The following is a 15,448-nucleotide window of genomic DNA, read 5'->3' on the forward strand; positions in this document are numbered from 1 at the left end:
AACACGAGGTGATCAAATTAGAAACGTGTCGTTATCAGTGTGATGAACGGGACCAGTTGAATGAAAAGAAAAACTCGCTGCTGCCTCTTCTCCCTCCCACGTTGTCACGGTGACGGAGACAGCTTGGACAATCGATTAAAAAAAGAGACAAGATGACTCCGGGTACGGAAACAGTTTCCTCTTGAACGTCTTCATGAAGGCGCAGTGTTTGTGCCTTTCAGCTCCGTCCCCGTGGACTCTGTCTGGCTCCCTTACATAACGGAGTCCCCTGCTGCATTATCAGACAGATACACTCCAGTTATGATTAGAAGACACACGCACATGTGCACACACTTGATCTTTAGCACAGCATCATAAATAATCCCCTGAAATAAACTGTCAATAATTAATCTCTGAGATTTAACCTGTTTGTCCATCATTGTTTACTGAACATTTTCACACTCTCAGGTCTTTATTATTTGTTTCAGCTATATTTCATCTTCACACTTGGCTCCATAGTTTTGCTACCTGTTCAGGTGCAGGTCGTCTCCTAAAGGCCTGCGGGTCATCGTGTATTTATGGCGTGCAGTAAAAGATGATTAGCAGCTGCTGTGATCGCAGACAAGCACTATGAGTTGATCTTCAGGAAGGTTAGAGGAGCATAACTCCAGCCTGAACACACAGTATCATGGAAGTGAAAAGAGCGGCGATCTCGGCTCTACTTGTGCTGGTGGCGTTTGGATCGTGTCACGCCAAAGGTAAAGATGAAACTCTTCACTTTCTTTTGTTCCGTTATGCTGAATGCAACATCCTTTGACTTGACTAAGCTTTTAAACGTAGAGCTCCGATAGAATCAATGCTTCTATCTGATGTTCGCTTTCTTAGGAAATACTCCTCAAGTGTCACTAAATCCTCCCTGAACCCAAATCCTTAATCCCTAAATCCTGAACCCTTAGAGACTTTGTTGATGTCACCTGGAAAGTGACTGAGTGCATGAGGCTGCGAGGGCTTGAAAAGTTTAAATAGGAATGGGACGGCACTTGTGAATCCTCTGGAACCATGACAGCGCGCTGCAGGTTACTCACCTTAACTTTTTATTTGATGTGTTTTACGTTCCTCACAGCCAAGGCGCTGAAAAAAAAGGAGGAATGCTCTGTCTCTCTCTCTTGTATTTATTTGTTAAAAAGGACATATGATCCCCCTTCAAAAAGTCTCCTGTGGTCTAAATGAAACATCTGTGCTAAACCAGCTCTCTCAGAACGCTCCGTTTTGGTGTGTGTGTCTCTTTAAATGCAATGAGCCCCCCCTGAGTTTTCCAGGTAGACATCACTCTTCTGTAGCGAGAATAAAAATGGCGTACCTGCGCAAAAGCTTTGCTCTATGCTGGGGGTGGAGTCCATGGGTAGAGATACCAGGGGAGGGGAGGGGAGGGGATTTTTTATCAGAATCCCACTGTGACATCACAAGGAGAGCATATTTCTCTGTGTTGTAAGACTTATGCAGACCACAAATAAAGGACTGGATGGGTTTATTTCACATTTTGTGGGTCAGTAGACACTCAGGTTACCCAAATAAATGTTCAGAAACACTGTAGAAGTGGATTTTTCACAATATGTCCCCTTTAATGAACATGCAGCTGCAGAGTTCTGAATTAGCTCCCCAATAAACTTTTTTAGTAGAGCTGTTAAAAGAGTGTTACAAACCAAGCAGTAACCTCCAGTGTTGATGCTGAAGTGTAAAATCCTGCAGTTCCTCGATTGTCCACTAGAGGCTGGCTGCAGAAGCACAGGAAGTCACATACACACCCATTCTAAAAAGCCTGTTTTTACAGATGTATGAACTGACAAAGAGAGGAAGTGAGACAAGACGGGAAACACTGGGGGCGAGAACTACAAAATAAAACAGGAAACACAAAAGACTAAACTAGGGAGATGCTCACACAGGGAAACGAGCAACAGGAATATATGGATCCAGGAAGTAGTAGAAATTTATATCGGGGATTAAAGCAACACAAGGGATTATTGCAAAATAAAACAGGAAGTGAATTCTAAACACTGAAATAAACAAACTATAAAAGTAAAGAAGAACAAAAGATAACTTCCAGTCCTTCAAACCCAAACTAAAATTAAGATAAAAACTTAACTATGAAATCATGATCTTTTAATTCAGTCAGACTTTTCTGACAGTTTCTGTTTTTAAAATAATCACAGCTCATTCAAGGCGGACGCTCTCCTCTCTGTCTTTCGCCCTCACTTCAGGTTCCTCTCTTCTTCATAACTCCAGCGTCATCCTTTACAGAACTTCACACCTATTGCACACTTTGCATTTGTTTTGCCTGCAAACTTTTTCAAAGCAGCACACTCAGTTCTTGCAAAGTTATGCAACCGGCTGCTATCAGCGTTGAAGTGGACTGCTGTATCAAACTGGCTGTTACAGCACAGAGACGATGATCAGCTGGAGCAGATAAGAGAGCATGTGAAAGAGGCTTGGCAAACAAACAAACATACACACACACACACACACACACACACACACACACACACACACACACACACAGTCCCAAAAGGCCCCACCAAAGAGCAGTGTGTTGATGTTGATGCTGCTCACACTGATCTCTGCAGGATGCACCGAGCGTGTTCAAAGAGATCTCACACCTGCACTCGGATACATGATGTACTAAAAGCTTTAGCTGTGCTTTAATCTGCACGTTTCAATCGACACTCACTGTTTCACCAAAGACGTGTTTGACTTGTCCTGACGTTTAGAGAAAACAAACGGCATAAATATAGCTTTTTTTTCACCGATCATACAAAGATGTTCCACCATACCTGATGTGATCTGTGTGTCCATAGTTGAGGAGGAGAACCCCGAGTTCTGGAGGTCTCAGGCCCGACAGACTCTGCAGTCAGCGTTGGACCGTAAACTCAACACCAATGTGGCCAAGAACATCCTGTTTTTCCTCGGCGATGGTAGGTTACACAACTGGTCAACATCTCCCCCTAATGACACTCCGGTCTGGAGTGTCTGAAAGGCTAAGAGGCAGGAATTCGGCTCTGACCTGGTTAGGTATAATTAGGGCTTTTCTCCCCCGTTTCCCGTCTGATTCATCAAAGTGCAGCACAAAAGAAATCACAAGAAAAAGAAAGGAGCAAAGCACAATGAGACTTTGATGTTTGCATCGAGACCCCTCTGCAGATACACATGACGTAAGAGTAGAGGCTAAAAGTAGTGCGTGTGTGTGTGTGTGTGTGTGTGTGTGTGTGTGTGTGTGTGTGTGTGTGTGTGTGTGTGTGTGTGTGTGTGTGTGTGTGTGTGTGTGTGTGTGTGTGTGTGTGTGTGTGTGTGTGTGTGTGTGTGTGTGTGTGTGTGTGTGTGTGTGTGTGTGTGTGTTATGTTGTGTTGTGTTGTGTGCATCAGGTATGGGAATCACGACCTACACAGCGGCTCGTATCCTCAAGGGACAGCTTCAGAACCAGACAGGAGAGGAGACAGTGATGACCATGGACACCTTCCCTCACGTGGGACTAGCAAAGGTAACACGCTCACACACTACGGAGGATACCAAGACAGTTACCTGAACACAGGGATGGGACACCTGGTGCGATAATAATATCCTGATGAACATGTACATGTTACTCACTGACAAAAAAGCATGTTTATAAAGTTTGGATTTAGAAAGGTGTAATCCTCCTGAATTGTGGGTTTTCCCTGTTGGGTGGGGGTGGAGGGGTCTTAAGGAAGAAGGCATGACTTTAAAAGGACCAAGCATGATTAAACTATCCAAGATGGCCGATTAGGTACTGAGTCCGAAACATTTGTCTTTATATAAATGAATATAATGGCTAGCAGGGATCAGGGGCCCCATGAAACATGAATATAATTTCATATTTGAAAAAGAATGAACTGAGGTTTGAATATTTTAGGGTCCCTGTCAGTCCTGGTATGGGTCCTAACTTTTATCCTCCATACAACACCCTTATGGCGAGCAAAAAAGAGTAGGAAGTGGCTTCATTTCATGCACTAAAGTCGAACCGGTAGTGCTGCAGTTGCAGGATATAGTTGTAATAACCCCCCACATGCACACACGTGTGCAGACCTACAGTGTGGACTTCCAGATCGCAGACAGCGCAGCCACAGCCACAGCGTACCTGTGTGGAGTGAAAACCAACCTGAACGTCATCGGTGTGAACGCTGCGGCTCGCAACGGCATCTGCAAGACTCAGAAGGGCAACGAGGTCACGTCCATCCTGAAGTGGGCCAAAGACGCTGGTAAGACCACCACACGACACAAACACGCTCTGCTGAATCCAAGCAGCAACCTCCGGTGTTGAAATATGAAGCTGGTGATGAAGTTTAAAATCCTGCAGTTCCTCGAGTGTCCACTAGAGGCTGGCTGCAGAAGCACAGGAAGTCACATACACACCCATTCTAAAAAGCCTGTTTTTACAGCTGAGATGAACATGTTTACAGCCTGGTTCAAAAAAACAAATAGGTCAGCATTTATAGCTTTATGGCTCATTTGCAATGCCTGTCCCCTGATCGTTTTTAAAAATACATCAAAAATAAAACTTCAGACACCCAAGAGACGTCATAAAAGAGAGAAACTCCTCACATAATTAAAATAAAACACAGACAAATTAATTCAAGGATACAATAATACAATTAAACTTCTTTATGTGCCCTTGTCTTTTTTTTTTAAAAGCACTATAATTATGGTAACCATGGTAACCTTTGTACTACAGCCTGTTACAGGGTGTAATGTGTAAACAAGTCTGCAGGCTTAGAGATTGAATCACTGTTAATGAATGAACTATGATCTTATTACTGATCCTCTTATTGGTGAAAGTTTTTCAAACAAGATTCTGAAGTGAAATAAAGGAGAGGCGGCATCTTCCAGAGAAAAAGGGTGAGGGTGCGAGAGGACAAGAGAGAGAGAGAGGTGCAGATGAATGACTCTCTTAATAACTGTCTGCAGTAGAAAGAGACTCTTATTCGACTCCAAATGTTTAATTTCTGACCAATGGCAGCACAGAATAAAACTGAAGGGAAAATAATGGTGGACGTCTTCAATCCGAGCAACAAATGGGATTCTGTGACTCGATGTCAGCTAGCAGGCTGATACCTCACTCTGCCCTGCAGCATCACAGTTTCACTCAGGCTCTCGACAAAAGAAAATCCCTCGAGTTTCATACAGCCTCTGCAAAACCCTGATTTTACAGCTGAGCGCTCTGCTGCGAGCAGCGGAGTCTCGTCTGAGCGATATTACAGCAGCCACCGGGGAGCTGAGAGCACCAGCAGCCCGCGCAGGCTGCAGGTTACACTGCAGGATAATGTGCTGCACAGGGGAACACCTCCCCGCTTATCATGTTTCTGTGACACAACACATGAGCCCTGACCCCAGTAAAGCACTTTGAGAACTGACAATCAGGTGTGTTAATGTGGGTTACATAACACAATTTTTTTTTTAGTCTTTGATCAAATAAAACACACACGTCATTAAAGGTCCAATCAGTGAGATGTGTAGTGAGTGAAATGATAAAGTGAGTTTACTATATGATCAGACATTAAAGAAACATGCTATGTTGAAGTGCTGGCTTCTCTGACAACAATGCAGCAGCCAGTATGTCCTCCTTCTAACTTTAGATTCTGCTCCTGAATGCTCTGGATCTGTTTGGACCAGAGAAGGTAGGCGGTTTTAAGGCACCCCCACACGGCCGTTTTGGACGCCCCTCGGTTTGCCAGATATGAGACCAGTTATCAGGTCAAACCAACAGGTGTTGCAGCGATAGAAGTGATTGTACCCGACCTAAAAAGCCTCTGCATGTTTCTAATAAACTCCACGAGCAGAAACGTGCTCAAACTAGGATCAATATTGGAGATGATTTTGAAAAATGGAGAGAGGTTAGAACACAGAAAGGTTTACAGACCGATGCAGAGCTGGATAAACACTGAAGCTTCAGTGTCCACCACATGGCAACCTGTGTGAGCATCGACTCTAGAGAGGAGGGGGGGGGGGGGGGGGGGGGAAACAGCTCTCTATGATGTTTTTAATTCAGACTGCAGTACCAATTTTAAACACTAGGTGTCAGAGTTACATATTGCTCCTTTAAAGGTCCAATGGCAAAGACGATGTTCTCAAATTGTCAACATAAAGTGTGATTTCTTATTTATGGTGGGACGTAATATTAAATATTTGTATAACAGGATGCACAAATAGCTGAGAATTTAAATTCATACTGTGCAGACAAAAAATACCTGATTGAGTTTGAATATCAACGTACTTAATTAAAATGTTTGTAGAATTGTGAGACAAACAGTGAAAATCGTTGCAGCCTGTTGCTTCCTGCACGACAGCCAATCACAGGCTTAAGTACATATAGCATTATGCATTTCTACAACACATTAAGCCTGACATGAAACAATCTTGCAGGCAAGTCTGTCGGCATTGTGACGACCACACGGGTGCAACACGCCACCCCCGCAACCAGCTACGCCCACAGCGCCAGCAGGAAGTGGTACAGTGACGCCGACGTGCCTGCAGGTGCCAAGAAGGATGGCTGCACTGACATCTCCTCCCAGCTCCTCAACAACACAGACATAGATGTGAGGTCCTTCAAAACAAATGCCCTCCACACATACAGTTTTAAAACGATGACATCATATTTAAATATCCTTGTGTGTGCCACTGTGTGGGTTTCCAGGTGATCATTGGCGGGGGTAGAAAGTACATGACCCCTCGGTACACCAAGGACCCAGAATACCCTGCAGATTTCTCCTCCAGGGGCAAAAGAAGAGATGGACGCAACCTCATTGAAGAGTGGAAGAACATGAAGCGAGAAAAGGTAACTCTTCTGTCGGAGCAGAGGAAACGCTCTGAAAGGACACATATTCTCCTCCTCTTCAACAAGTTTAAATAAGTCTCAGAGCTCCTCAAAACATGTGTGTGAAGTTTTGTGTTCTAAATCCACTCTGATCCTGTATTTGATCATGTCTATAAACCCCTCTATTTCAGCCCTGATCAGAACAGGCTGTTTCTGTGTCTGTACCTTTAAATGTAAATGAGCTGTGTCTGACCACACCCCTCTCTGAAAGGACTTGGGTGTCTCGGTCTTTCTCGCTCCATGTCCTATTGTTTACGGTGAGAAGGCAGACTCAGAGGGCAGAACAAACACCTAGCTGTGGGAGTGTCACCCACCTGGGGGAGGGGTTACTTTCCTTTGTGATGTCATGAAGGGAAAATCTCCAAACGGCCTGCATGTTTCCATTTTCTGAAAAGTGGAGCAGGCAAAAGAGGATGGACTTTTCTCATCATTGGGGGGTTTGTAGACGGACTAGAGACACATATTAGAGTTAGAGAAACATGGTGAAGTGGATTTTACAGAATACGGTATGTGACCTTTAAGTAGAGCAGCTTCTTCAGGGTGGAGTGTGAGCTAAAACGTAGGTTGCAAAATTGCAACCGCAGCAATGTGTGAAACTACTAACTACACGCAGAGTAAAAGCTTTGCTTTTGCTGCAGCCTACTTTGAGAGCTTTGTCACCTCGCTGCTCAAGCTGGCCGGATCCCAATCCTAAATTAACAACACACGGTGGTAACATTGAGCCATACTCACACAGGACAACATCCCCTTGAGACCTAATAATGACAAAGTGATCCTCCAACATGTGCCCATGGGGGGAATTCATGCAGGATGATAAGTAAACGGTATTTGATTTCATACTGAAAACAAATGTTTCACTTTTAAATCCCAAGACTTGAGTGTCAACATCGCTCTCTCTAAAGAGCTACAGTTTTTAAATGAAAGGAACTGTGGAGCTCAGAATTGTTCATGCCACTGTTTTTGAGAACAGCTGATCTCATGTAAGCCCTCATTAGCTGATGGCCAGCTGATTTGATTCAAAACATCCTATTGGCTAATTGCACTCATGCCGCCTTATTTAAGCTGCTCTCTCTGCATGCCGCTCCTCCACCCCAGCTCCTCCTTAATGCGTTCTGACTTAATGTCATGCTGCTCTGTTTGGGTTATCGCTGCCTCTCTCTCCTCGCCTTAGTCTTTCCACATATGAACTGGAAGTAAAGGAATGCGTGCTGCTCCTTCCTCATGCTCTCCACGTAGCCTAAGCACGTAGACGGGCAGGAGATCCCAGAGCAGAGCCATAACGTCAAATATAAATGATTGTAAAAACACATTTTTCTTGACTGAACTGAACATAATCGAGGAAAACAGAGCAAAACAGAAAGTGACTCATACAGTAAGCAAACACTTGACCCCCTTCCTCCCACTCAGTGTGTAAATCTGTATGTGCTGGGTGTCACACAGGTCGCCCGCTACGTGTGGAATAAAAACGATTTCGATGCTGTCGACCCTGAAACTACGGACTACCTCATGGGTGAGTGTTTTGCGCTTCTTCTTCTCCTCAGAGAGAATCATGAAGGTAACGCTCTCCCAGAGCTCAGCCTTGGTTCTGCTTACTCGTCTCTTTTTTACCTGTGATGTCAGTCCTTCAAACTCTTCTCAGGTTTTCCTTCAGCTGCTGTTCTTGACCTACAGCTGAGGCTGCTTGTCAAATCTGTGGTCAGGAAAACAGTTTGGTTTACGTCAACACGCTTTATAAATCCAACATGTAGGTTTAGGCTCTTTAATAGTTTGTTTCTAAATGCTCCAGTATTTCCTGTATGTGATGTTTCACTTGTTGTTTGATGCACAGCAGGCTTCATTTACAGTATCATTATATCTGTCAAATCTGTGTCTTTCTCGTCATGTGTGACGGGTTAAAGGAAATGTAACGAGTCCTTCTTTTGGACTTTGTGCTCCCTGATGCTACAGAGCGTACAGAGACTTGAATCGCTCGTGTGCAGAAAATAGCTTTAGTAGTAGGAGGAGGAGGATTGGACTTCCCCTCTTCTGCTTCACATCCACTGTAGGCGGATGAAACTGATGACTGTATCCCTACATCGGAAAATAAAATGATTTTTGCATCTTTTCTATCCCCAGCTCTGTTTGAACCGGGTGATCTGCGCTACGAGGCGGAGAGGGATCCAAGAATGGACCCATCCATCGTTGAGACTACAGAAAAGGCCATCCGCATCCTCCAGAAAAACCCTAAAGGCTTCTTCCTATTAGTGGAGGGTGAGGAAAACAGCTTGGCCCACCTTCCTCACACTCCCCCTCACCTAATCAGACAAAGGTTGGGTAATGAAATCTCCTGAGAGGTGGTGCTTCTTCTAAAAATAGGTGGAAAAACACGTGGCAGGTCACACTGGATCAATGGAAGCATTGATTCTGTTGATGTGGTCCCAAGTGGTAATTAAATGAACACACTGGTGATTGTTGGTCTTTACAAAGTTAGTAAGAGCGTCTATAACGCCATGCAGCACTGATATTGAGGTTTTTCTTGGAGTTAATCATCATGGTGTGTGCTGTAGAAACAGCATTCAACAGCACAGCACGTTGTGGAGCAGTGTGTAGCTGCAGTGGATCCACTTATTTGACATTGATTCCGCATACTGCTCAATGAGTTTGCCGCAGTGTGTTTGCTCGGCCGCCTCATCCATCTCTCCTTTAATCTGAGGCAGCCGTCGGGGGACTTCACGGCACTACTGAGTGTCTTCACAATGACTTTTAAAATAACAGGCAAATGTATAAATAGACGCAAGCATATGGTGCACCCAATCACTGACAGCTCACAACGTAATAACCCAAAGTCTACTTCACTTCCCAATACGGGGATAGAGAGGCCAGGAGCAGAGATATACAAGATGAATCCTGCAGCAAGACTGAGGATCTCTGCAGAAGTGAGTTTTATCTGAAATGCTAATCTTTGTAAGAGCATTTGAAGACTGAGGCTCAGGTCTCTTTGTCATGTTCAGTATTTAGTGAAAATGTTTTTGTCTAATTAAAAACACAGAGATCGGAGAGTTGATTTGAACGAAACTTTCTTCAAAACATTTAAAGAACGTCCTTAAAAATAAAGATGGAGTCAGTAGAAATGTTTGTAAACATTTAAACTGAATTGTATCCTCTCCTAAACTCACCTGCTGCGCTGTCATTGGCTGGAGGAAACACACCAGCTCCGCCCAGAAACGTCCTTTGTCAACCAGAACAAACCAGAACAGTAAAATCCAGTCAGAGGACAGAGTCTCTGCAGACACAGTCACCACCACACATGTACGGAGGCCCAGAAGGGACGATGGAGCAGCTTTACTTTACTAAGTATTTTATTTTGAAGGTCCCTACATAAGTCTGTATTTTATTTTGAAGGAAGAAGCTGCTGACTCCATCTTAAAGATCAGTTGTCATCCCTCCCTTATTGTTCCAAGAACCATCAGAAACCATTACTTGATCATCTCTCCTCATTAACCCCCCCCCCTCTCCCTCTCTCTGTGGTCAGGTGGCCGTATTGACCAGGCTCATCACGATGGCAGAGCGTACATGGCGCTCCACGAGACGGTTGCATTGGACAACGCCATCGCCAAAGGCCTCGAACTCACCAAGGAGCAGGAAACTCTCACCATAGTGATGGCTGACCACTCGCACCCTTTTACCCTCAATGGATTCCCATTTAGAGGGCAGAGCATTCTGGGTAATTATGACATCACTTCCTGTACGGAGTAAGATCCCTCAAAAAAGTGTTCGATATCAGAAATGTCTAATTTGATTTGAACCTGCAGACAAACTCCTTTTGAGGCACAATGATTTTCTTTCGCACCTCCAGGTGTGTTTTTGTCTGTTCCTGTGTGTGTGTGTGTGTGTGTGTGTGTGTGTGTGTGTGTGTGTGTGTGTGTGTGTGTGTGTGTGTGTGTGTGTGTGTGTGTGTGTGTGTGTGTGTGTGTGTGTGTGTGTGTGTGTGTGTGTGTGTCATGCCTGCCCTCTCTCTGCTTCAGTGTTCGTCTTCCGCCAGCAGCTTGACATTTCCCTGCTTTCTCTCCTCTGCAATTACAGCCCGGGTAAACACGTATAACTGCAGCCTCTCTCCCCCTCGCCTTTCTATTTCAGTCCCTCGATTCCTCCTCGTTTTCTCCTCCTGCTGCCCATCTCTGACCATCAACACCGACACCTCTCTCTCCCCCCTCCCTCTCTTTCATTATTCTCTCGAAGTCCTCCTCGCTCTGTCGATCTCCCCTGCCTGTTAATCTCCCTTTGGATCGTCCCTTTATAGACCTGACTTACTCCTTTACTTTTGTTCCTTCAGCTCTCCGTCTCATCTCACTCACTGTTCCCCGTCCTTTACCTGAGGGCTTCAGACCTGAGATGAACCAGCTGCAGGGACAGGAGGGGTTACTCAGTGACTTACTGGTTGCACACTGAGCTGTGTGCTGTAGTTTTGGACCCTTCTGAAACTTTCCATCTGACATGGGACTGAAATAATCCATAATATCCCTAACATGGCTCATATTACATAAATGAATACTCTAAAGCCTGATTTAAACTTCTGCCTTGAAGCGTACGCCGTAAGCTTGCTTAGCCCTGAACCTACGCAGAGTCTTACCTACGTACCTTGACGTGTGACTCCTTAAAAATGTGACCATGCATCGAACCAACGCAGACTACAAGCCCTGTGATTGGTCCCCTGAGTAGTATCGTATTTCCTGCATTCACAACATCTGACTCAGCTGATTCAGTGGTCTTACATTTCATCTCCTCTCTTTTCTACTTCAACTGCTGCTTAATATTAATCATCAATACGCTCGGTTTCCGTCCCCATGGTTTCCTGTAAAAAAACAAACAGAGAATGTGGAGGAACCAGAAACTGGCGAAGTAACTAAGAGTGGTTTCACACTGTGGACACTGACCCAGATCCCACTAGACCTGACCCCAAAGTCTGGTTCATTTGATCAGTGTGAACACAAACTTGCAGGACTCTGGTACCGTACCCGTACTCAAGTACAGTCCGAGGAAGATGTGAACACAACCGTGCTCAAACGAGGAAGTGGACGTACTTCTAAACGTCTCCTGGTGTTTCAAAAACCGTCATATCCGCACAACACGGGCCCGTTTCATCCTCTGAGCTGCACGGTGGTTGCCATGGTTACTTTTTTCCTCTTTCTGCTTCTTGCAAACCGACTACGTGCATACTGCCCCCTGCTGGATCGGACTGTGTACATATGCAGGTGTACCCGGGTACAGAACAATGTTACTGATGTGAACGCAGACCAGCGGGGGGAGAGAGGAGGGGGGAACAATCGTGCCTCATGTGAAAACGCCATAAAAAACTGCAGCGTCAACAAGTGTTTTAGTCGGAGTATTGAAGAGCTATGCAGACGCACCAACGCACACGTGTGGCGTAGCTGTGTAGATTCAGCACAGACGTATAAAATCAGATTTGTTGCTTGTATGGTTTGTGTTTATAAATGGAAATCTAAATGATTCTCTCACTTTGAAAGATTCAGCCAGCGAATTAATCTGTATCATTCGCTGTATCGATCGAGCCTTTGTGTTACATCCTGTGTTTCCACCTTTCTACTCTCTCTGTCTTGTCCTATCCTTATTTTACCCCCCCTCTTCCTCCTCCTCCTCCTCCCCCCTCCCCCCCCTCCTCCTCCTCCTCCTCCTCCTCCTCCTCCTCCCCCCCTCCTCCTCCTCGTCCCAGCGGTACAGCAGTGATTAATGTGCTTGTGAAACTCTGAGCTCTTCATCAGGGAGGTGGCATGCCAGGCTAATGGCTCATCTGGAGAGAAACACAGAGATACTCAACAAGCTGTAGACCTCCTGCAACACCCCGAGGATCCAGAGACCCTCCCTCATGAGAGTGTGTCTGTCTGTCTTTGTGTGTGTGTCTGTCTGTGTGTGTGTGTCTGTGTGTGTGTCAATAAATGAAGCAGGAAAACTAAATGCAGTGTCTGATAGTCGGCCTGTATTTTTCTTTCAGGTAAATCTCCGTTGTGGGGAACAGACTTTTTGCCGTACACAACACTGATGTACGGAAACGGACCAGGGCACAAAATCCGAAACGGGACTCGTCCAGACATCCGCAATGTCAACACTAGTAAGTGTTTCCCTCACAGGACCCTGTAGACATAACCTAAACGAAGTAAACATGGTTACTTCCTTTTTCATTTCGATTCGATCCATGTTTGTAATACAGTCTAACCTTTCCCTCTGATATGATTCGTTGATCTTTCTCGTTCTCTGGCATTTGTTTGGATTTCATTTCCACTCTTCTGATTTATAAACCAAAAAGAGAAAGATTTAAAGGCGGAGTCAGTAGAAATGTTTGTAAACATTCAAACTGTGCCCCTCCTCCTGGGCTCATCGCCCCCAGAAGCCCCGCCCCCTGCAGGATGTAGCGTGTACGTTTACTGCTTGTACCTACACTGCAAGCTAACATACACTAGCATAAGCTAACCGCCGGTGTTTGTCACCTGCCTGTCCAACAGGAAGCAGAACAACTCCACGTCCACGGGTAAAAGATAACACAAGGTTCACCCTCGTTTTAGAACGAGCTTTATCCACTTGGTGTTTCTCCTCACTGTGATTATATTTACTCTTCTTTGCTGTTACGTCCACGTCCGTCATATTCACCGGTTTGAATCGTCCAATCTCTGAATTGTATCCTCTCCTAAACTCACCTGCTGCGCTGTCATTGGCTGGAGGAAACACACCAGCTCCGCCCAGAAACGTCCTGCGTCAACCAGAACAGTAAAATCCAGTCAGAGGACTATATAAGTCCAAAGTACTGCAGTTCCTTCAGTGGCCACTTGAGGCTTTTAAAGTCCTGAAACTTCCAGTAGGTCCCAAATTAAATAGACAGAAATAGAAATGTTTACATGCCGGTTCAAAAAGCGGTATCAGCCTCTATATCTCTTTACTTTATCTGTAAAAAACTGCACGTGAAATAAGGAAAAGACAGAATGTCGACCGCCATCCTTGGGCTTCAACGGATGACATCACTGACAATACGTCCATGTATCATACTTATTTATCCTACTCTGTTTTCCAGAATCTAAAGACTACGTCCAGTTGTCTGCCGCCCCCACAGAGTCGACCACCCACAGCGGAGAAGATGTAGCTGTGCTCGCCCGGGGACCCATGGCCCACCTCTTCCAGGGCGTCAACGAGCAGAACTACATCGCCCACGCCATGGGCTACGCCGCCTGTGTGGGCGCCGACATGAGGCACTGCCAATCAACCGTCGGCCATGACCTAAACGGAGCCGGGGCGGTGGCTCGTAGCTCAGCTGCTCTGCTTGGTGGCCTCCTCAGTGTGTTGCTAACACTTACCCTGCTGATGTAAGATCCCTTTTCCTACCCGACCGCCAACGATCTCACTCAACTTGCCAAATCAGGGAGGTCAGGGTCATTAAGGGAAGAGGGCTGAGACACCTCAGCAGGGCGGATGAAGCCGACCAGGGCTGTGCTGCCTCTAGCAAAACATCTTATTTACAAAAACACAACATGAATGCACCATCAGCTCTACAGCGGAGAGGACAAACAGCCTTTAAGAGACATATGAACATAATAAGAACCATCCAGTGTAAATGTGTTTTCACTTTGGCAGGCGGACGATTCCTGGTGTCATACCAATAAAGCTTTTATCCAACAATGGGTTTGTCACTTTATCAACATAAACACATCTACTGGTGCTTTAACATCATATGTTTAAATTTATTGATCTTCACAACATCTAAAATCTTTGATTCTTCAAAACGCATCTTCACAAATATGAAACTCCACAGGATACTTTGAGCCCATCTGATAAATTTATTTAAATATTTGATTCATATTATACAAAAATCCTCTTCACCATGTTTCTCTAACTCTAATATGTGTCTCTAGTCTGTTTACAAACCCCCCAATGATGAGAAAAGTCCATCCTTTTGTCCAGTCTTTTGTCTGCTCCACTTTTCAGAAAATGTGTGCTCAAACAGGCCGTTTGGAGATTTTTCCCACATCACAAAGGGCAGTAACCCCTCCCCCAGGTGGGTGACACTCCCACAGCTAGGTGTTTGTTCTGCCCTCTGAGTCTGCCTTCTCACCGTAAACAATAGGACATGGAGCAAGAAAGCCCGAGACACCCAAGTCCTTCCAGGGAGGAGCGTGGTCAGACACAGCTCACCACGCTCAAGAATATCCTGAGCAGTCCTCCTGAAAGTATCTAGATATCTAGATATTTCATGTGTGACAGCCTCCAGTTGGACACTTTAATGTTAATCTTGACAAATAATATATAAATGCAAAATTGCACCTCTAAAGTTTGCACAGACTCCTTCAAAAGATGCCCTGCCTCCTTTCAGACTCTGCTGTACCTGCAGCATAAATTCTGCTGTGCAGCTGAAGGTCGACTCTTATGTGTACAGGTCTGATTTTTTGAGTCTTTTTATGTTTTTATTTTAGTGACAGGACAGTGGCTAGATTCAGAAACCAGGGAGAGGCATGCAGGAAAGTAGCCACAGGTCGGATTTGAACCCCGGTCCATCTGCTCTTTCGAGGACCAAGCCTCTGTACACAAGGTTACGCGTACTAACTGAT

General features: G+C 45.1%; 1 protein-coding gene across 1 annotated transcript; it reads left to right on the forward strand.

The window, feature by feature from the left end:
* The first annotated feature begins 456 nt into the window (after positions 1–456).
* alp3 (alkaline phosphatase 3) lies at positions 457–14,522 on the forward strand. The gene is made up of 11 exons (XM_061046153.1): positions 457–737; positions 2,832–2,948; positions 3,397–3,512; positions 4,074–4,248; positions 6,410–6,582; positions 6,681–6,821; positions 8,301–8,370; positions 8,976–9,110; positions 10,372–10,563; positions 12,850–12,966; positions 13,921–14,522. Exons 1-11 carry the CDS (start codon positions 668–670, stop codon positions 14,211–14,213), a joined length of 1,599 nt encoding a protein of 532 aa, XP_060902136.1. The 5' UTR covers positions 457–667; the 3' UTR covers positions 14,214–14,522.
* The last annotated feature ends 926 nt before the right edge of the window (positions 14,523–15,448 follow it).

This window comes from Labrus mixtus, chromosome 9 (assembly GCF_963584025.1).
Source record: "Labrus mixtus chromosome 9, fLabMix1.1, whole genome shotgun sequence".
Classification (NCBI taxonomy): Eukaryota; Metazoa; Chordata; class Actinopteri; order Labriformes; family Labridae; genus Labrus; species Labrus mixtus.

Excerpts from the sequence above, each read along its gene's own strand:
- alp3 (XM_061046153.1), top strand. The coding sequence starts at position 668 with ATGGAAGTGAAAAGAGCGGCGATCTCGGCTCTACTTGTGCTGGTGGCG. Across the intron at positions 6,822-8,300 it reads AGAACATGAAGCGAGAAAAG|GTCGCCCGCTACGTGTGGAA; the intron begins GTAACTCTTCTG and ends GGTGTCACACAG. Across the intron at positions 10,564-12,849 it reads TAGAGGGCAGAGCATTCTGG|GTAAATCTCCGTTGTGGGGA; the intron begins GTAATTATGACA and ends TTTTTCTTTCAG.